The 21,966-nt window shown below is 30.3% G+C and overlaps 1 protein-coding gene across 9 annotated transcripts in view; it reads left to right on the plus strand.

Moving 5' to 3' along the window:
• The window catches only part of sty (sprouty signaling antagonist), a 70,218-nt gene extending 48,727 nt beyond the window's left edge, over positions 1-21,491 (plus strand). For all 9 annotated transcript variants that reach the window (XM_075308527.1, XM_075308528.1, XM_075308522.1 and 6 more), the window contains one exon: positions 17,458-21,491. In XM_075308527.1, coding sequence (XP_075164642.1) covers positions 17,699-19,912 — 2,214 coding nt within the window. In that variant the 5' untranslated portion in view covers positions 17,458-17,698 and the 3' untranslated portion in view covers positions 19,913-21,491. The remainder of the gene's footprint in view (positions 1-17,457) is intronic.
• The last annotated feature ends 475 nt before the right edge of the window (positions 21,492-21,966 follow it).

Raw genomic sequence — 21,966 nt, forward strand, 5'->3', positions numbered from 1 at the left:
CATTTCTGGTTGAATGGCTACGTAAATAAGCAAAATTGCCGCATTTGGAGTGAAGAGCAACCAGAAGCCGTTCAAGAACTGCCCATGCATCCCGAAAAATGCACTGTTTGGTGTGGTTTGTACGCTGGTGGAATCATTGGACCGTATTTTTTCAAAGATGCTGTTGGACGCAACGTTACGGTGAATGGCGATCGCTATCGTTCGATGCTAACAAACTTTTTGTTGCCAAAAATGGAAGAACTGAACTTGGTTGACATGTGGTTTCAACAATATGGCGCTACATGCCACACAGCTCGCGATTCTATGGCCATTTTGAGGGAAAACTTCGGAGAACAATTCATCTCAAGAAATGGACCGGTAAGTTGGCCACCAAGATCATGCGATTTGACGCCTTTAGACTATTTTTTGTGGGGCTACGTCAAGTCTAAAGTCTACAGAAATAAGCCAGCAACTATTCCAGCTTTGGAAGACAACATTTCCGAAGAAATTCGGGCTATTCCGGCCGAAATGCTCGAAAAAGTTGCCCAAAATTGGACTTTCCGAATGGACCACCTAAGACGCAGCCGCGGTCAACATTTAAATGAAATTATCTTCAAAAAGTAAATGTCATGGACCAATCTAACGTTTCAAATAAAGAACCGATGAGATTTTGCAAATTTTATGCGTTTTTTTTAAAAAAAAAGTTATCAAGCTCTTAACAAATCACCCTTTATATGTATGCGTTCTACTTGTACATTATCCATAGGACGTACGTCTGTCCATAGACCCCATTCTTGTACGACATAAAGATGAAGTGCAAAACAAAAAATCCCATATAGTCTTAAAGCTTTATTTTTTCCTTTCCTTTTTTGAATTTGGCAATTGTTTTTTTTTTTTGTTGTCTTTTATTCGATGGTAATTTGTTTGGTTGATTTTTGCCTTCTTTCCTCTTCACTGTATAGGCCACCAATAGAAACTGCCATCGCAATCAGCATCATCATCATCATCATCTCCATCATCAACAATGTGATCACACAAATTTATTGTTGTTGCTTGTGTTTTGTGAATTTGTGTTAAGTTTTAAATAGATCTTAAGGAAAATTTTAAAATTGACAACAATTTAAATATAGAAACAACAAATAAGATTTAAAAATTTTTCATAAATTCAAATCACATGTTTATGTGGTCTACGTCTTTGTCGTTGTCGTAGACGTCACACTACTACTGCCTGTAGATCTGAATATTTGTTTGTTATCGTTGCTTGCCATTCCCGAAGATGATTGGGGTACGGGTAGGTTGGGGATAGGGGAGTGGCAATGGATTGTTTTTATCTTATGCCATAGACATTATGTTGTTGGATGCCAAAAATTAACATCGTCAGTGCATTCATAAAAATAATATGCCCGCGAATCCAAAGTAAAATATTTTACTCTTTCTTAAATTTGTTCATCACAAGACGATGGACATATGGATAGACGACGGACCGATAGATGGATGGACAGACAGTCATACATACTATATGTCAGATATAAAGTCAGACAAATAGACAATTCGCTGTTGCATTTGTGGGTAAATAAGATACTGAGAAGGTTTAGAAACAGAGATAATAAGTAATTTTCTTGTGAAAAAATATTCCCTTAAAGGTTGTTAGTAAATTCGAGTTTTGTGACAAATACCACCAATAAATCTGTTAGAGCAGAATTAAACAATTTTTTTGTTTCAAATAGAAAAGACATTTTCAAGCTTGAGATCGTCTATTGCATACAAAAAAAAAGGTCAAAAGAAAAACAATATATCTAATATTATTTTTTGTTTGTCATTTTATTATAACTTGCAATGGAATGGTCCAAAGTGACAATTCAAAATTCTATTTTCTAAAGTCTATATTTTAAATTTCATACTTACTTCGAGTTTTTTTTTACGCAAATATCATCAATAAATTTGTAAAGCAGAATAAAAATATTATTTTTTCAAATAGAAAAGAATTTTCAAACTTGATATCCTCTATTGGATACAAAAAACGTTCCAAAAAACAAAAACAATATAGCTGATATAATTTTTTGTTTATCATTTTATTATTGTAACTTGAAAAAGAATGATCCAAAGCAACAATTAAAAAAGTATATTTTCTTTTACATGATTAATTATTTTATTTTTTAATTAATGTTTTTAATCACAATTAAAATAACCACACTTCGTTTTGTCAAGAAGCCTTTCGCAAAAACAAAATTCTTTAACAATCCCAGTTTTTACACCACGTTACGTCTATAGCTATCCACTAACTGTTATAATTGTCAAACATAGTTTAACGATAATAACATAGACCAAGGAAGGTATAGACATCTCAAGTGAATTCACAGCGCTGTAGTTTGTCTGCACACCGTAGAGGGCTCTTTTACGTCTGCAATTGAGTGATTTTTTAATTTGGCTTTAATTTGTTTTCTTTCCTTTGTTTTCTTGATGAAACACCAAATATTGTAAAAGCATATAAAATTCTATACATCCACACCTTTTTTTTGTAATACAAATTGACTGATTTGTACGGTAATTCTCGTTTTCCAAAAAGAAATTGAGTCACTTGACTGCACAATTGAGTGCAATGACTGTGCTCTGCAAATAAACAAAGCCATGGTGAATTATCAAAGTATGTCTCTATATTTAATTGGTCTATGGTAATAATTACATGCAGGGTTGCCATTGTTCTTCGATTTAAGTCAATACCACGTTTGTAGTAATAGCAATAATTATAGATTACCCGGCTAAAATGGTTTAACATAGATTAACGGTAATTATTAAACCTAGTGTTGCCAATGCTCGACTGTTTCATTGCAATGATAACACTGATCATAACACTAATCGATAATCCATCAAACGCCATAAATGGATAAAAACATGCTAATAAAACAATATTTTGTTTGATCACAAAGTTTACCTAGGTGTAGTAGGAGGTGCCATGCACATGTAAATAATAGTATGAATGGAGGTCAAAGTAAATATAATCTTGGTAATTATATTTTCCCTAAGAAATACGATTTTATTAGAAGTGAAATTTTTTGGAATATGTGTAAGAACAGATGGATGGCTAAATGTGACGCATTCATTTTTTTCTCTTTCATGTGGTCCCCCCCATCCTAGTCTTTGGATGGCATAAATAAGACTATACCTCGGTATGTAACATACATACAATAGATATATATATGTTTATGTGTGCAGCAGTTGGCTAAGGTAAACAATTTGTGCTATGAACAGCAGTAGCAGCAGCAGCAGCAGCATTTACCAACAACATATTTGAGAAGACCAAGCAATGAGCAAACAAAAGTGATCGACCTCTAAAAAAATACAACATAAAAAGATACTCATAGACTTATTCCACACTTCTTACTCCAACACTACCAAGCGTAATCATTGTCGTCTAATGTCTGCTTTGACTGAACTGAACTTGCTTGCTTGCTGGCTGGCTGGCTGACTGACTGACTGAGCAGTTTGTTGGGGCACACACTATAGATGGTTACAGCTGTTAAGAGAGTTTGCTATTCTTTAAAGATAGACACACACACACACATACACACTGACTGACTCGCATATACGCATAACCAAAAACAAGCAACTACGACAAGTATTTCATTCTTTTCCTCTCAAGTCATGTCTTTATGTCTGTCTGTCCATTTTGATTCTTCTTGTTTTCCATCTTTCATTCTTTATGTCGTCTACTACTATCCCCCATCCAACCATCCCCATTCCCTATTATCTGATGGAGTTTTATTGTATGATATTGTCTGAATGTAGTTTTCCCTCTTCATAATATTGTTGTTGTTGTTGTCGTTCTTCATTATGTGTACCATCAGGTAGCACAAAAACAAAACAGCATAATAGACAGACCTAGAGAGCGTGCACAGCTCTAACATATCAAGTCGCAGATGATGTTGTTATTTATTGTTGTTGTTTAGTGAATGGTATGTTTTTTTTTTGTTTGTTTCTAGTTTTTATTCTGTAGAGGAAGAGAAGCAAAGTAGTATGTATAGTAAGCTACGAACACACATAGTTTTATTTTACAATTATGCTGTATTTAAGGAGGAATATTTAGTTTTTATCTCCTGTATAAGAAAATATTCAGTTTCATTACATTTGGTATGGTTTTAGTGTTGTTGTTATTGTATTTTTAAAGTGTCAGCTCACCTCACCTCGCTACACTCACTCTCTCTCTCTCTCTCGCTGTATGTTAGCTATTAGACATTAATCACCAAACTTCTCATGATATAAGTACTCACTGTTGTTATTATAATGAGGTGACATGGGAGAGTAGTGCATATCACGGAGTAATCGATTTTTATGAGAGAAGGTCTTTTTTAGAAGAAATTGGAAAGAATAAATAAACGTTCATATGTTTTAATAGGATGCATGAGAAATCCATGATACTTAATGGTCAAATACAATCATATGATTTATTAAATATTGTTTTCCGGGAGATTTTCTTTATAAATAAACAAACTGGACAAATAAATAATATGAAATAAAGTCGTTTTTATTTAAATGTATAAAAAAACGTTAAAATCCCGTTTTAGATCTAACATAGGTAAAAAAAAATAAAATATTTAAATACTAATTCTTAAAACACTAAACAAATAAATTAAATTTAATAAAGAAATCAAATAAATCGAATTAAAAATTAAATTAATAAACTATTTTTTTTTAAATTAAATTAAACTATATAAAATTACAAAAATAAGACCATTTTAATTAAATTTGACTCAATTAATTTATAATAAAATAAAATAAATCGAATTAAAAATTAAATAAATAAACTATTTTTTTAAATTAAATTAAACTATATAAAATTACAAAAATAAGACCATTTTAATTAAATTAGGCTCAATTAATTTAAACTTTAAATAATTTAAATAACGTAGACCTTAAATTAAAACAAACATTTACTAGTAATAGATTTCCCGTTAATTTGTTTATATAATACAAAATAAAATTACATGTTATGTAATCAAATTAAATTAAAAATACGAACATCGCCAAGAACACTGAAAGAAAAGTTTTCTTTTTGGAGGAGCAAACGAAGATTTCTTTTGACGCTAAAAAATGTCTTTAAAAACAAATAAATCTAGAAACAATCGCCAAATTGTTTGCCATAAATTCGGGTGTAATTGCTCTCAAAGAGAATACTTTATAAGAAAGGGAAATTTAGTTTGTGTAAAATATCGCTCTGGAGGAAAGTACTTTTTCTTTGGGTGTAAAGTCTGTCGAACATTTCTGACTGTATTTTTATAAAATAAAACTCAAATCTTGAATTTCTCTTTATTTTAAAATATTTTATAAAAATTAATATTTATTAAATTTTATACAACCACTGCATAGGCCACTCCAGCCTCCATATATTAGCTGAATTTAAGGTTAGAAATGTCACAGTGATCATTCAACAACAAGTATAGAGGCCTGCCGCATATATGCAGCGGATGGATGAATGGTTTCAATTATCAATTTTCCTGAATGACAAACGAGTTGAATGGTTGACAAGCAAACTAGAAACTAAAAAACAAGCGCAAAAAAAAACAAACTAAACGCAAACATCACTTGACCCTCATGTCAAATGACTGGGTGGTGGTTCTGTTAGCTAGTTAGTTATAGTGCTAAGAATAAATACCATGTGTTTTTTTTGCTTTTTACTAAACATCTTATTTTTCTTCTATTGCTTGTTAATTCACGAGAACATCAATTGGCGGCTTTGGTAGATCGGTGGTGTCGGTCTGTTTACTTTTTAACTAAACTTCCGTTCTGTAGTGATAAGAGGATACTACTAAGGACAGGGTTCTTGTTGTTGTCGCCATGTCGGCGCTTGTGTGTTTATGACATTAATTAAAGACTATTCGCAAAACAAATGGGTGCTTATTGGTGTGTGTGTGTGTGGGGTTTCTGATTTTTGTTTTTGTTGTTGCCGATTTTCTAAAACTGGATTTGCAAATGCCGACAAACTGGATTTTTCTAGTAGTAGAAATGTGGCTACAAATCAGACGAACTGATAGGAAATCATTTTATTTTTGGGTTATTGTTACTGGGTATTTAGAGGGAAACAAAAAATTTACGTGTGTGTATATAATATAGAAATGATACGTCCTATATATACTAGAGTGTCCAATTGTTGCAATGATTCGAATAATTATTGACAATTAAAACTCTAAATTAGAATAAAATATAAAAGTTCATTATTTTTTTTATCCCATATTCCAAGATCATTTTTTTTTCGGTGTTTCCAAAAAGGAATAAAAAATAGCAATTCAGGACTTTGAGTGGTCTGTACACATATAATAAGTATAAGTGATAGAATAACAACGACAGATGGTGGGGAGGTGAAGTGAAGGGGTTGGGGCGCTTTATCTACAAAGGATAGCATAAATAGGTTTTGCTGTTGTGTATCACATTTAAAAATGATTGAAATTCAAAGGCAATGAAAGCAAAAACCAACTGGCCAACCAACACCACCATCAACAACAACAATAGCACCAGCTACATTATAAATAAACCCAAAACAAAAAAAAGACGAAATAAATAATTAACACAATACGCCCACTTATTGACGTCATATCCGGCACTCAAAATCAAATAAAAAAAAAGTTGTATACTCATTCATATACGCACACAAACATCTATACCCATCATATATCGTACAAACACCCAAGCAGATACACTTAAATGCAGACATACATCATACACACACGTTGAATGAATGGCAAGTATCTCAAGAGCATTTCTATTTCATTTAAAAACGGCCAACAAAACAACAACCTACAGAGTGTACCCCCCGCCCCCCCATCATCATATACTTAATGTGAACGTAAGTCGTCGTCTATCCATACCCCATATATATGTAGGTTTTGTACACACAAACACACACACACATCCATAATTGTACCTCTCACATCTAAAACATCATCTATTATAGGAGCCATTGTATCTAAAATATCTATGGTTGGAGCATGCATACATACTCCTATACATATATACATTCATACGAAATCAAGAAAAACAAAACATGAAAAACAACAATAAGAACAACAACAACAACATTACCACCAAATAAAAGAGCGATCTCTATGAAAAAAAAAAAAGATGAAGAAGAAGAGTATACACACTCACGCACAATGTTTAAATTGAAACGTATATACATACATTTTGTAAACACCTGCATCAACGGCAACGTTCACATTAACTGCTGCTGCTGCTGTGCTTCTACTACTACACCACTTCTTCTCTTCTGCTCATTCAGTAGACACTCATTAGTAAAAAGAAAAATTTTGTAATTTTCTAGAACACGATTTCTTTTTTTTTTGGGGGTTTACTATTTGTATATTTCCTTATTATTCCATAAAATGGAACTTAACTATGTTAAGAGCCTACTACATTTCCCTCGCAATAGAATTGACCAAACCTAAATGACCGATTGCTATAATCCAAACAGCCGTTAGTTTGATAACAATGAACTAAGGTGATTAGAAGTGTGTGTATGTGAGTGTGTGCGTCTGTGTAATTATTATCGGAAATGTATCGATTTTTTATGATCTTCGATATTTGGATGTAAGATGTAAGAGTTGTCCAAAACAGTGAAACTTTATTGAAAAAAGGGGAAAACTCCATGATATATTAGTTCGCGTTTTGGATAATTTTTAATAATATGACAAATCCAAAATTACTCCTGAAAAACGTTGTTTTACTCCAAAACAACAAAAGAGAGCCAGACTTAAGAGAGATCAATTTGACATTTGAGAGTCGACCAATACAGTGAAACTTTATTGCAAAAAGAGGGAAAACTCCATGATTAGTTGTTTTCGCGATAATATGTATATTATGATAATATCAAATATTCAAAATTACTCCAAAAATCCAACAAAACAGAGCCAGAGAGAGATTACATTTTACATTTGAGAAATAGTTAATTAACATAAATATATGCCTATTGTTTTAAATGATTTAAAAACTGTAAATTAGTACTGGAAGGCGTTCGATTACATTACTGCTAATTTCATCCAATAAAACGAGATCTATTAATGGAGTTTTTGTAACATTATCCCACTACAATTCTCTATGTGTTTATGTGTCTACCTAATAAATATTAGTCCCCGATTGAGAAGTTCAACTGTTTTTGAACAGAATATCACTACGAAAATCGTATTACAATGAACCCAAAGTCACCCCCTCCATTTTAACTAAATTCGAGGTTGGCAAAAATAAAGCAGAATATTTAAAGAAACTTATCCGATGTTTTTTTACCCTAAAAATTTTTAATAATAACAAAAAGAAAAATTGTTAATAAAATGTAAATATTCCATCTCGTATACAATTGATTTTTGTTTTTTTAATTTGCGGTGTATAAAAGTTCAATTAATGGATCGTAGCTACAACGGAAAAAATTACACGAAAAATTTTCCAATTAAAATCTTAATTGAGTTAAAAAAAAAATATTCAATTATTTAATTTAATTGATTCAACATTTTTTTTTTTAATTTAAACAAAAATCAAACACAAAAATTAATAATATCAATTAAGTTTTTAATTGATTTTCAATTTTATTTGATACTATCATTGCTGTGATAAGGAGCCACCGTGGTGCAATGGTTAGCATGCCCGCCTTGCATACACACGGTCGTGGGTTCGATTCCTGCTTCGACCGAACACCAAAAAGTTTTTCAGCGGTGGATTATCCCACCTCAGTAATGCTGGTGACATTTCTGAGGGTTTTAAAGCTTCTCTAAGTGGTTTCACTGCAATGTGGAACGCCGTTCGGACTCGGCTATAAAAAGGAGGTCCCTTGTCATTGAGCTTAACATGGAATCGGACAGCACTCAGTGATAAGAGAGAAGTTCACCAATGTGGTATCACAATGGACTGAATAGTCTAAGTGAGCCTGATACATCGGGCTGCCACCTAACCTAACCTATCATTGCTGTGATTGAAGACATTTCTATTGAAAATTAATTGGATCAATTAATTTCGTGATTGAAATACGTTTTTGTTTGTAAACACGATTCTGGCCACTTGTTTTTGGCTAATCGTCGATGTTCGATTTTTGTATCGCTGATTACATGGAAAAAACTTAGCCAGTTTCAAAAATATTCTCTTAATTTTTTTGGTATTGATTCCGAGCCAAAGAAGCGAGGTGTTTAATAATGGGAAACAATGTTTATTTTATGAAGTTTTTCAATTTTTTTTTCATCGTGGAAAGAAGACATTTCTTTTCTGAGGAATGACATTTTAGACTAGCAAAGTTTTCTTTTAATGCTAACAAGTTTTCTTCAAAGTAAATTAAACATTTTTATACCCTGCGCCACATTGTGGAACAGCGTATTATAAGTTAGTGCATATGTTTGCAACACCCTGAAGGAGACGAGATAGACACATGGTGTCTTTGGCAAAAATGCTCAGGGTGGGCTCCTGAGTCGATATAGCTATGTCCGTCTGTCCGTGAACACATCTTTTTAATCAAAGAATAGGTCGCAGTTTTAGTCCAATCGACTTCAAATTTGGCACAAGTATGTGTTTTGGCTCAGAATAGAACCCTACTGATTTTGGAAGAAATATGTTCAGATTTAGATATAGCTCCCATATATATATATTTCGCCCGATATGGACTTATATGGCCCCAGAAGCCAGAGTTTTACCCTAATTTACTTAACATTTTACACAAGATGAACAATTAGTACTATAGTCAAGTGTGCCAAATTTTATTGAAATCGGTTCAGACTTAGATAGAGCTCCCATATATATCTTCCGCCCGATATAGACTAATACGGTCCCAGAAGCCAGAGTTTTACCCCAATTTGGTTGAAATTTTGCACCAGGAGTACAATTATTAGTGTAGTCAAGTGTGCCAAATTTGATTGAAATCGGTTGAGATTTAGATATAGCTCCCATATATATCGTTCGTCCGATTTACACTCATATAACCACAGTGGCCAATCTTTTACTCCGATTTAATTGAAATTTTGTACAGGGAGTAGAATTAGTATTGTAGCTATGCGTGCCAAATTTGGTTGAAATCGGTTCAGATTTAGATATAGCTCCCATATATAGCTTTCGCCCGATTTACACTCATATGACCACAGAGGCCAATTTTTTGCTCCGATTTAGTTGAAATTTTGCACAGGGAGTAGAATTAGCATTGTAGCTATGCGTGCCAAATTTGGTTGAAATCGGTTGAGATTTAGATATAGCTACCATATATAGCTTTCGGCCGATTTACACTCATTTGACCACAGTTGCCAATCTTTTACTCCGATTTAGTTGAAATTTTGCAATCGGTTGAGATTTAGATATAGCTACCATATATAGCTTTCGGCCGATTTACACCCATATGACCACAGTTGCCAATCTTTTACTCCGATTTAGTTGAAATTTTGCACAGAGAGTAGAATTAGCATTGTAGCTAGGCGTGCCAAATTTGGTTGAAATCGGTTCAGATTTAGATATAGCTCCCATATATAGCTTTCACCCGATTTACACTCATATGACCTCAGAGGAAAATTTTTAACTTCGATTTAATTGAAATTTTGCACAGGGAGTAGAATTAGCATAGTAGCTATGCGTGCCAAATTTGGTTGAAATCGGTTGAGATTTAGATATAGCTACCATATATAGCTTTCGGCCGATTTACACTCATATGACCACAGAGGCCAGTTTTTTGCTCCGATTTAGTTGAAATTTTGCACAGGGAGTAGAATTAGAATTATAGCTATGCGTGCCAAATTTGGTTGAAATCGGTTGAGATTTAGATATAGCTCCAATATATATGTTTTTCCGATTTCGACAAAAATTGCCAAAATACCAACATTTTCCTTGTAAAATCGCCACTGCTTAGTCGAAAAGTTGTAACAATGACTCTAATTTTTCTAAACTTCTAATACATATATATCCGGCGATAAATCATAAATAAACTTTTGCGAAGTTTCCTTAAAATTGCTTCAGACTTAAATGTTTCCCATATTTTTTTTACTGACATTGTGTTCCACCCTAGTGCATTAGCCGACTTAAATTTTGAGTCTATTTCTATAATAGTTAGGAAGCAGACCAGATTTATTATACAAGTGATCATTCTTTATTATACAAATGTTTAGATTTTTACTCAGTTGAGATTTTTTACTGTGCATCAAGCGTTAATTGAGAATTTCATTCATTGAGAATTTGTCAAGAATCGCAACAAATGTTCAAGAATATTTTTCATTAATAAAAAATCACTACGTTCGAATATTTCGACAATTTTAAACAAACCAGATTTTTTCAAATACATAATCTGAACAGTAAGGAATTGTTAACACAGAATTTATTTATTTTATTTTGGGTATTGCCGGTTTTTTTTCATCTTGAATTGAAAGGTGATATCTTTGCAGAAGAAATCAGTTCATCAGGTTGTATAGTGTCTATTTAGTAATTTGGGATAGACCCCTAGGGAAATACAACTGGCGTCAGAAATTTGTAAATTATTTTTTTTTTGTATTTTTATTTATGCATAAATTAACAGATGATTTAAAATGCGAGAAAAAAACTGAAAGATATATACATAAAAATATGCAAATTATTAAATAAAACTATTGAAGATCGAATCGAATAACTTGGCAGTGAGGTTCGTGGTTATTACTTTTGTGCTTCTTTTTGTTTTTTTTTTTTTTTGTTTTTGTGGGGAATTTTAATAATTAATAATTATTTATATTAGTTATATCTTTGTTTTTGTTTATTGTGGACCAAGTAATCATAGATCCCCATGAGCTATGAAAGACAATCTGTGAATAAGCCAATGAAACTTAAAACCAAAAAAAAAACACTGGCGCCACTGATTTTAAAGAAATCCAAGCAAATCTCAGCTGGTGATATCGTAAATATCATTTCTGTCTTTTAAAGTAAGTTTCTTTGCACGTGTCTATCTCACCTTTGAATAGTTTTTATGGCATAACGCCATTAACTTAAATTTTCTTCATATAGATGATATCGCCAGTATACACGACAAGAAGTAAATATTTGAATTCTAAATAAAGTCTATTCGTTTCGAAGTTTTCTTAAACGGAGAATGACTTTACAAAATTATTTTAGTTTAAATAAATAAGCAATCACCTTTTTTAATACATAAAAAAATCATTATACATAAAGAATAAAATAAAAACACAAAAAAAAAACATAAAGAATAAAATAAAAATTTAGGTTATTAAAGAATAAAATTAAATTAATTAAAACAAAAACATAAAGAATAAAATAAAAATTTAGGTTATTCAACATATTTTTTAATTAAAACAAACACAAAAAATAATTGTATATTTTTTTTTAATTAGATCAGAAAAAAATTTTCAATAGAAAAATTAATTGGCTCAATTTAATTTCGTAATTGAAAAACAAAAAATATTTTAAATGTATGGATTCTAAATAAAATCTATTCGTTTCGAAGTTTTCTTAAACGGAGAATGACTTTACAAAATTATTTTAGTTTAAATAAATAAGCAATCATATTTTTTAATACATAAAAAAAATCATACATAAAGAATAAAATAAAAATTTAGGTTATTGAACAATTTTTTTAATTAAAACGAACACAAAAAAACATAAAGAATAAAATTAATTTAATTAAAACAAAAACATAAAGAATAAAATAAAAAATTAGGTTATTAAAGAATAAAATTAAATTAATTAAAACAAAAACATAAAGAATGAAATAAAAAATTAGGTTATTCAACATATTTTTTAATTAAAACAAACACAAAAAATAATTGTATAAATTATTTTTTTTTAATTAGATCAGAAGAAAAAATTTCAATAGAAAAATGAATTGGCTCAAATTAATTTCGTAATTGAAAACAAAAAATATTTTAAACGTATGGATCATTCTTCGATGACATGTTGATTGATTGAAAAAAAATTGAAAAAAAAAAAATCAAATAATAAGTTAATTGATACAATTGGAAAAACTAAGTTAATTAAGTCAATGATTGAAATTTTTAAATAAAAACTTCATTAATACAATGAAATTTTTAATCAAAGTCGGAAGACTAAGTCATTAAAAAAAGTGATGGAAATTTTTTAATTTTTAACTAAAAATTTATTTCAAACAATCAATTTTTTAATCAAACTAAAAACACTAACCCCCATTTGCATGAAGCTCCGTTAGTGCTACGTTAACTAACGAACTTTTAAACCGTATTATGGACACAGCTGCCATATTGCCTATATATTCCATATGCCTGTTAGGAACTTAACTGCCGAAAAATTTTCAGTTATTGTTAACCCGAGAGAAGATATTTGCAATTTACTTTCTGTTAACTGGGAGTTAAAGCCTAACGGTGCTACATGAAAATGGCCGTAAGTCAGTTAAGAAAGTAATTCAAAATATTTTAAATGAAAAAACTAATTGAGTTTTCCAATTTTTAATTGAATTCATTGAAATTTGCTAATGAAATCAATTAATTTTTTAATTTTAATGATTGATATTATCATTTTCATTTTAATTAAAAAATTAATTGGATCAATTAATGTTGTGATTGATTCCGAAAAAAAATGTGTGTGAGGTTATACTGGGATTGTTTTAGTCCCATTTTGAAATAAATTTAATTGAAATTAAATAATATTATAAATAGTTCCATTGATGTGTTTTATTTTGTATACACAGATAAGGAAAGTGATCACCACCTAGAGCAAAATCTATTTAATCCAATTTTTAAACAGAAATGTTTATTTCCCGCCAAACATGAAATGGTTGTCGAAATCGGATATTATAATGAATGTCCTAGAAAATATGTTACATGTTCACCGTCCAAAAATAACATTTTGCTTTAGGAAGTGATCATATTTAGGGTTGCCGTTTTGGTCCGATAGGACCAAAATTGGGTCAAAAAATTATTAATTTTTAAATTTGGTCCGATTGTCGGATTGGTTGATTTTGGTCCATTTTCGTCAAATCGGAAATTTTTTCAAAATTTTATATCAATAAAAAATTTTGACAAAATTTCTGTAGAAATAAAATTTTGTCAAAAATTTCTGTCGAAATAAAACTTTAACAATTTGACAATTTTCTATAGAAATACATTTTTGACAAAAATTTCTATAGAAATAAAATTTTAACAATATTTTCTATAGAAATAAAATTTTGCCAAAATTTTGTAGATAAAAAAACTTTAAAACATTTTATAGAGATACAAAATTATGCAACAATTTTGTATAGGAAGAATATTTTGTAAAAAAAATGTAGAAATAGAAATAAAAATTTGACAAAATTTCCCAACGATATGAAATTTTGACAACATTTTCTAATGAACTAAAATTTTAATAAAATTTTCTACAGAAATGAAATTTTGACAAAAATTTCCAATGAACTAAAATTTTAATAAAATTTTCTATAGAAATGAAATTTTGATAAAATATTCTAATGAACTAAAATTTTAAAATTTACAAAATTATGCAAAAATTTTATATAGGAAGAATATTTTGTAAAAAAAAAATTCAATGGAACTAAAATTTTGACAAAATTTTCTATAGAAATAAAATTTTGTCAAAATTTTGTATATGAAGAATATTTTGTAAAAAACTTGTCTATAGAAACAAAATTTTGCCAAAATTTTGTATAGGAAGAATATTTTGTAAAAAAATTTTTTCTATAGAAATAAAATTTTGACAAAATGATGAACTAAAATTTTAATAAAAATTTCTACAGAAATGAAATTTTGAAAAAAATTTCTAATGAACTAAAATTTTAATAAAATTTCCTACAGAAATGAAATATTGACAAAATTTTCTAATGAACTAATGATCTATAGAAATAACATTTTGACAAAATGTTCTATAGATATGAAAATTTTGCCAAAATTTCCTAAAGATATGAAATTTAGTCAAAATTTTCTAATGAACTAAAATTTTAATAAAATTTTCTACAGAAATGAAATTTTTACAAAATTTTGTAATGAACTAAAATTTTAATAAAATTTTCTATAGAAATAAAATTTTGACAAAATTTCTTAAAGATATGAAATTTTGACAAAATTTTCTAATGAACTAAAATTTTAATAAAATTTTCTCCAAAAATGAAATTTTAACAAAATTTTCTAATGAACTAAATGTTAATAAAATTTTCTACAGATATGAAATTTTGATAAAATTTTCTAATGAACTAAATTTTTCAAAAATTTTAAAATTTACAAAATAATGAAATAAAATTTTACAGAAATGAAATTTTGAAAAAAATTTCTAATGAACTAAAATTTTAATAAAATTTCCTACAGAAATGAAATATTGACAAAATTTTCTAATGAACTAATGATCTATTTTTTGACAAAATTTTTTGACAAAATTTTCTATAGATATGAAACTTTTGCCAAAATTTCCTAACGATATGAAATTTTGACTGAATTTTCTAATGAACTAAAATTTTAATAAAACTTTCTACAGTAATGAAATTTTTACAAAATTTTGTAATGAACTAAAATTTTAATAAAATTTTCTATTGAAATAAAATTTTGACAAAATTTCTTAAAGATATGAACTTTTGACAAAATTTTCTAATGAACTAAAATTTTAATAAAATTTTCTACAAAAATGAAATTTTAACAAAATTTTCTAATGTACTAAAATTTTAAAATTTACAAAAATTATGTAAAAATTTTGTGTAGGAAGAATATTTTGTGAAAAACTTTCTTTCTATAGAAATAAAATTTTGACAAAATTTCCTAAAGATATGAAATTTTGACAACATTTTCTAATGAACTAAAATTTTAATAAAATTTTCTACAGAAATGAAATTTTGATAAAATTTTCTAATGAACTAAAATTTAAAAAAAAATTAAAAATTTACAAAATTATGTAAAAATTTTGTGTAGGAAGAATATCTTGTACAAAAAAAAACTGTTTTTGCTACAGAAATAAAATTTTGACAAAATTTCCTAAAGATATGAAATTTTGACAAAATTTTCTAATGAACTAAAATTTTAATAAAATTTTCTACAGATATGAAATTTTGATAAAATTTTCTAATGAACTAAATTTTTCAAAAATTTTAAAATTTACAAAATTATGAAATAAAATTTTGAAAAAATTTCCTAAAGATATGAAATTTTGGCAAAAATTTTCTAATGAACTAAAATTTTAATAAAATTTTTTAATGATCTAAAATTTTAATAAAATTTTCTATAGAAATAAAATTTTGACAAAATGTCCTAAAGATATGAAATTTTGACAAAATTTTCTAAATATATGAAATTTTGACTAAATTTTCTAATGACCTAAAATTTTAATAAAATTTTCTACAGTTACACACAAAAAAAAAATTTTCTGATTCAATCACCAAATTAATTGATCCAATTAATTTTTTAATTGAAATGTCTTCAATCACGAAAATGATAGTATCAATCACAGTTTTAATTGGGCATAGAAACAATTCTTGATTAAAGAATTAATTGATTTTTTCAGCAAATTTCAATTAATTTTTTAATTGATTCAATTAAAAATTTAATTGATGTTGATTGCAAAACTCAATTAATTTATTAATTGAAAAAGGTAACTATTTTTAATTACTTTCTGAATTGACTTAGAGTTTTTATTTGGATTAACAAATCATTGTTTGAAATACATTTTTAATTAAAAATAAAAAAAATCAGCATTTTTTTTTACTGAATAAGTCTTCCGAATTTGATTAAAAAGTTAATTGTATCAATTAATTTTTTAATTAAAAATTTTAAAATTTTCAATCACTGGCTTAATTAACTTAATGTTTCTATCATGATTAAAAAGTTAATTGTATCAATTAATTTATTAATTGAAAACATTTTCAACTTCAATTAACTTTTTAATTGGAAATATTTTGGTGATATTTTTTTCTGTGTATGAAAGTTTTACAAAATTTTGTAATGAGCTAAAATTTTAATAAAATTTTGATAAAATTTTCTATAGAAATAATATTTTGACAAAATTTCTTAAAAATATGAAATTTTGACAAAATTTTCTATAGAAATAAAATGTTGACAAAATTTTCTATAGAAATAAAATTTTAATAAAATTTTCTACTGAAATGAAATTTTGACAAAAGTTTCTATAGAAATAAAATTTTGACAAAAATTTCTATAGAAATAAAATTGTGACAAATTTTTCTATAGAAATAAAATGTTGACAAAATGTTCTATCGAAGTAAAATTTTGGAAAAATTTTAACTTTTAAATGATATGTTGGTCCAAAATAAAAAATCATTGTGTCAACTCTGATGATATTCTTTCTCTGGGTGTAGATGTGACACTGTCTGTCTTATTTCACCATGAGCGAAAAAGACCAAAGTGCAAAGCTGCGATTAAACAGTCAACGTCATTGCCGATTATGCTACCGTTGCAACTGCTGAATTAAACCTAAACCACAATTTAATTTTTCTTTTTAATTCTTAAGATCCTTAAAAATAATAATTAAGACGTTACTCACTAAAATAGAAAACTAATTTGTGATCCTTTATTTCTTTTTTTCTTACAGAAAGCAAACGATTTTGAAGAATACAGCAATAGTTCTACAATCCAAAGGGGAGGATTTCCATCACAGAGAACTAGAAAGAGAGCGAGAGAGAAATAAAGTTTTAAAAATCTCCAGATTTGATCACATCATCGAAGCGAAAAATTCAGCAGTTATTGACTGCAGATAGGATGAAGGAAACTGATGGTCCCCAGAAAAAATATCGAGGGGATTGAGGTTAGAATACAGAGAAGTTTAACGCTACATGGATCGCAGAAATGGCGGCGATCCCTTGGCGCCTCCTCGGCCCCCTAAATTATTACCAAAAATCCATCGTCCCCGAGCTCCCGAGCCAGAGATGATGAATAATAGTAGATCAACAGCAACAGCAGCAGCAGCATCAGCATCAGCAACAACAGTAGTGGGATCAGTGAATCAAACGGCAACGGCAAAAGCATCCTTAACATCATCCTCAACAGAAGTGACAGGGAAAGCAACGGAAGTTATCAATACACCTCAATGTACAAATCAAACGGATTTAAGTGGAAATAATAACTTGAATCAAGCACAACAACAACAACTACATCAAATTAGTATTAACCAAACGTTGTCAACTATATCGACTACATTGGCAACGACGACGAACACAGCGGCGCCGGCGTCAATTGCTATAAATCCCATATCTTCATTATCGTCATCATCATCCATTTCCTGTGCCCCATTGTCAACGGCAACGCCGCCCATTTCCTCTGGTAGTGGCTTGGTAGTGGTTGGCAATAACATTCGTTACAATCGTGTCAGTTGCAACAACAATCACATTGGCAACATTGATGTAATCACACAGCAACCTGGTGGAGGCCTAGCAGACGATTATCAAATCCATCATTTAACCTTCCTACCCCAACGGCCGGGCAATTTAAGTCGCAACGGTAGTCAAATTAGCACAACCTCCTCATCAACATCGACGACGTCAGTGGGCTCTTCAGTGGCTTCGACGAACGCCATAACAGTTGCGAATAGTTTTACAAGACGTAGGCCGCCTCCAGCAACGCCAGCAGCTGCAGTACCACTACTCACAATCAGTGGTAACCACGCAAACAACAACAACAACAATAATAATAATAACAGTTTCCTTAATCATTTCCATAATCCGGAGCTGGTGCAAGCATCCACCGTCACACTGGCGCAACCGAGACCCGAGTCCGAACGGCTCGGCAATGAGTATGTGGACACACCGTTGCGTACGGCGCAACAGCTGCAGAATGCAACGCGTATCCAACATCCGGCTGGTGAGCATGACAATGGCCAAACTACAACGCATCACCTGCTGTTGCTGCCGCAACGCGAATTACGCCAACTGCAGCAAACACAAAATCACCAATTGCACCAAGTCCATCAACACCACAACACCCAACGAGTTGGATCAGCTGCTGGATCGGCGAATACAACAACACTGGGCGGCGGGGTCGATGGCACGGATGGCATATTACATTCACAACACCACCACCACCAACTCCACCATCAGGTCAGCAAGGGTACGCCGCCTATGCCGGTGACGGGTAAATTGTCATCGCCAACGGATCCCCGGGGATTTGCCTCGTCTGGGCTAATCCAGCCAATTACCAAACAACCCGCCTTGTCTAACAATGTCAATTCCTGTAAATTTGCTAAGGAATTACCTGCACTCGATGAATTGCTTGATATCCATAATATAGCTACTGGTATACCCACATCGCAGGGCATGATATCGGCGGTCAATGGGGCCAGTCCCCTGACGACGCCCATTGTCATTGGCAGCAGTGATGCCCCATCATCGCTGAATCCAATAACTTGCCCACGTTGCGATCGTTGTCGCTGTGAACAATGCCAGAGTCCACGTCCCCTACCGCAGACCTGGGTATGCAACAAAACCTGTCTTTGCAGTGCCGAATCCATCATAGACTATGCCTCTTGCCTATGTTGTGCCAAGGCTCTCTTCTATCACTGTGCCCGGGACAATGACCTCGATTGCGATGATGGTTCGGGTACACCCTGCGTTGATAATCCCTGCTCGTGTGGTCCATATAAACGAACACAGCGTTGGGGCTGGTTGGGTGCCTTGTCCATAGTACTACCCTGCCTTTGGTGTTATTGGCCCATGCGAGCCTGTGTATCCGCATGCGAGAAATGCTATGGCCGTTTTGCCCGAAGGGGTTGTAGATGTCAACAGATCGGCTCAACGTCAAGTATGTTTCCCATAACGTCGGTCGGCAGTAATGGTAGTAATATTATGGCTTTAAGTAATGGCAATGGCATGCCAGCAAATACGGGCGGCAATACGGAGAAATCGGCGGCCACCGATATGGGAGGACACCATTATCCCCATCAGCATCAGCATCATCATCATCATAATGAGTGTAATAGTGCGGCAAGTAGGATATTACGAAAAGGAGATTTAACGCCTGAAAAAAGATTACTTGATTCCAGTCCAGAGTATTAGTGAAATCTATTCCAGCAGCAGCAGCAGCAGCCACCAATACCACTAAGTGCGGTGGTGAATGACGACAACAAAGAATTACAAAAACAAAAACAAACAAAAAAAACACTTGACCGGAAATGACTTCCTATACCAAGAATATAGTTAAAACCGTTAGGTGTAAAACAAATGTACAGAAAACCAAGAAGCAAAAGAAGAAGAAGAAGAATACGCAGAAAAAGAAGAAGAAGCAGAATATTATGAATTTCTCTTGTAGTCAGAGTTAGTGGCAAAAGTAAAAAAAACAAAAAAAAAAAAAACAAAATGCCTGATATGGAAAACCCCCTCCACAAAAATAGAGAGAGAGAGAGAGAGAAAACCAAAAAATATTCCAAACCAACAACAACTCTGTATGGATTATTTACAGCCTACGATGATTATTCATTAAAATATAATGTGAATATTTAATAACCATTATTCGCTTAAGGTCTAATCGAATATGCTGTGTGAAGAAGGATCCATTATTACTATGATGATGTTGATGGTGGTGGCGGTGCGGTGCGGTGCGGTTTTCTCATAGAAACCAAGAACAAAATATCGAAGCATTTATGATGTAAATATTGTACATGTATAATTCTATATATATATATATATATATACACACACAGAAAAACAAGATGGAAGAACATAAATATATTTAAAGACAAAAACCAACCAAAACTAACTAAACTGTATTTAGATAAAATCTCAAGCACGTTATCCACACAAACATAAATAAAAAATACAACAAATTAAAATTAAAAAAAAAATCCTTTTTGATAATTATTATTTCAAAAATAATAATGATACCAGAAAACTATAAAACACAACAAAAACATACAGCAAACTAAAATAATAATAATAAAGAAATTGTAAACAAATCATTATCAAATTAAATTAAATTAAATCACACATTATTATGCATTAAAAAAAAACCAAGTAAATAAATTCAAAACTCTTTAAGTATGTTTTAAACCATGGAAGGTCTATGGACAAGCCTGTAAAATGAAGATCTCCAAGATCTTCTTTTGCTTAGGCAAAAAAAAAAACAACAAAACAAGTAATAAGAACGCAAGGCCTTTCAAAATCCCCCCTACCTAAAAATAGGAGAAAACTAAAAAAAAACACAAAAAAATCAACTAATCAAATCCAACAAAATACGACAGGAGTTGAGTAGATCAAACTACAAAGGTGGTCGTATTAAATCAATATTTTTTCCTTTCAAATCCTTTTATTACAATAAGCTCGAATTTTTTTTTTTTTTTTGATATCGAATATTTTTTGATTTGCAGGAATAAGAAGAGATATCTTCTTTCTAACCTTGTATATTCTTTTTAATAGCTTTGTAGACATTGTTTAAGTATCCATCTCTAAATTCTGGTCGGTAATTGTTTTATAGATAAAACAAAAATATTTACAATCCTTGGATATTTGTAGTAATTGAGGTTATGGGTGAAGAAGAGCGTGAGCTCTCTAAGGAGCTTAAAAAAATTCTTGGATTATTTTTCCAAACAATCAAATGATAAGATACATTGAAACCTCTTAGATGTGGCTACACAGGAAATTTTTTTAATTGAAATGTCTTCAATCGCGAAAATAATAGTATGCATCACAGTTTTAATTCAAAGAATCAAAAACAAAAAATACTTGATTAAAAAATTAATTGATTTCATTAGCAAATTTCAATAAACTTTTTAATTGATGTTGATTGCAAAATTCAATTAATTTTTTAATTAAACACGAAACTATTTTTAATCGCTATACTATATTTAATTTTTTTAATTGAAATATCTTCGTATCACCAACATAAGTTTAACTATAATTGCGCTTGGATATATATATCATATATTCAATCGCGAAAATGATAGTATGAATCACAGTTTTAATTGAGAATAAAAAAAATAATTGATTAAAAAATTAATTGATTTCATTAGCAAATTTCAATAAATTTTTTTATTGATATTGATTGGAAAATTCAATTAATTTTTTAATTAAACACGAAACTATTTTTAATCGCTACATATATTTAAATTTTTTAA

Source organism: Haematobia irritans, chromosome 4 (assembly GCF_050003625.1).
Source record: "Haematobia irritans isolate KBUSLIRL chromosome 4, ASM5000362v1, whole genome shotgun sequence".
Lineage (NCBI taxonomy): Eukaryota > Metazoa > Arthropoda > Insecta > Diptera > Muscidae > Haematobia > Haematobia irritans.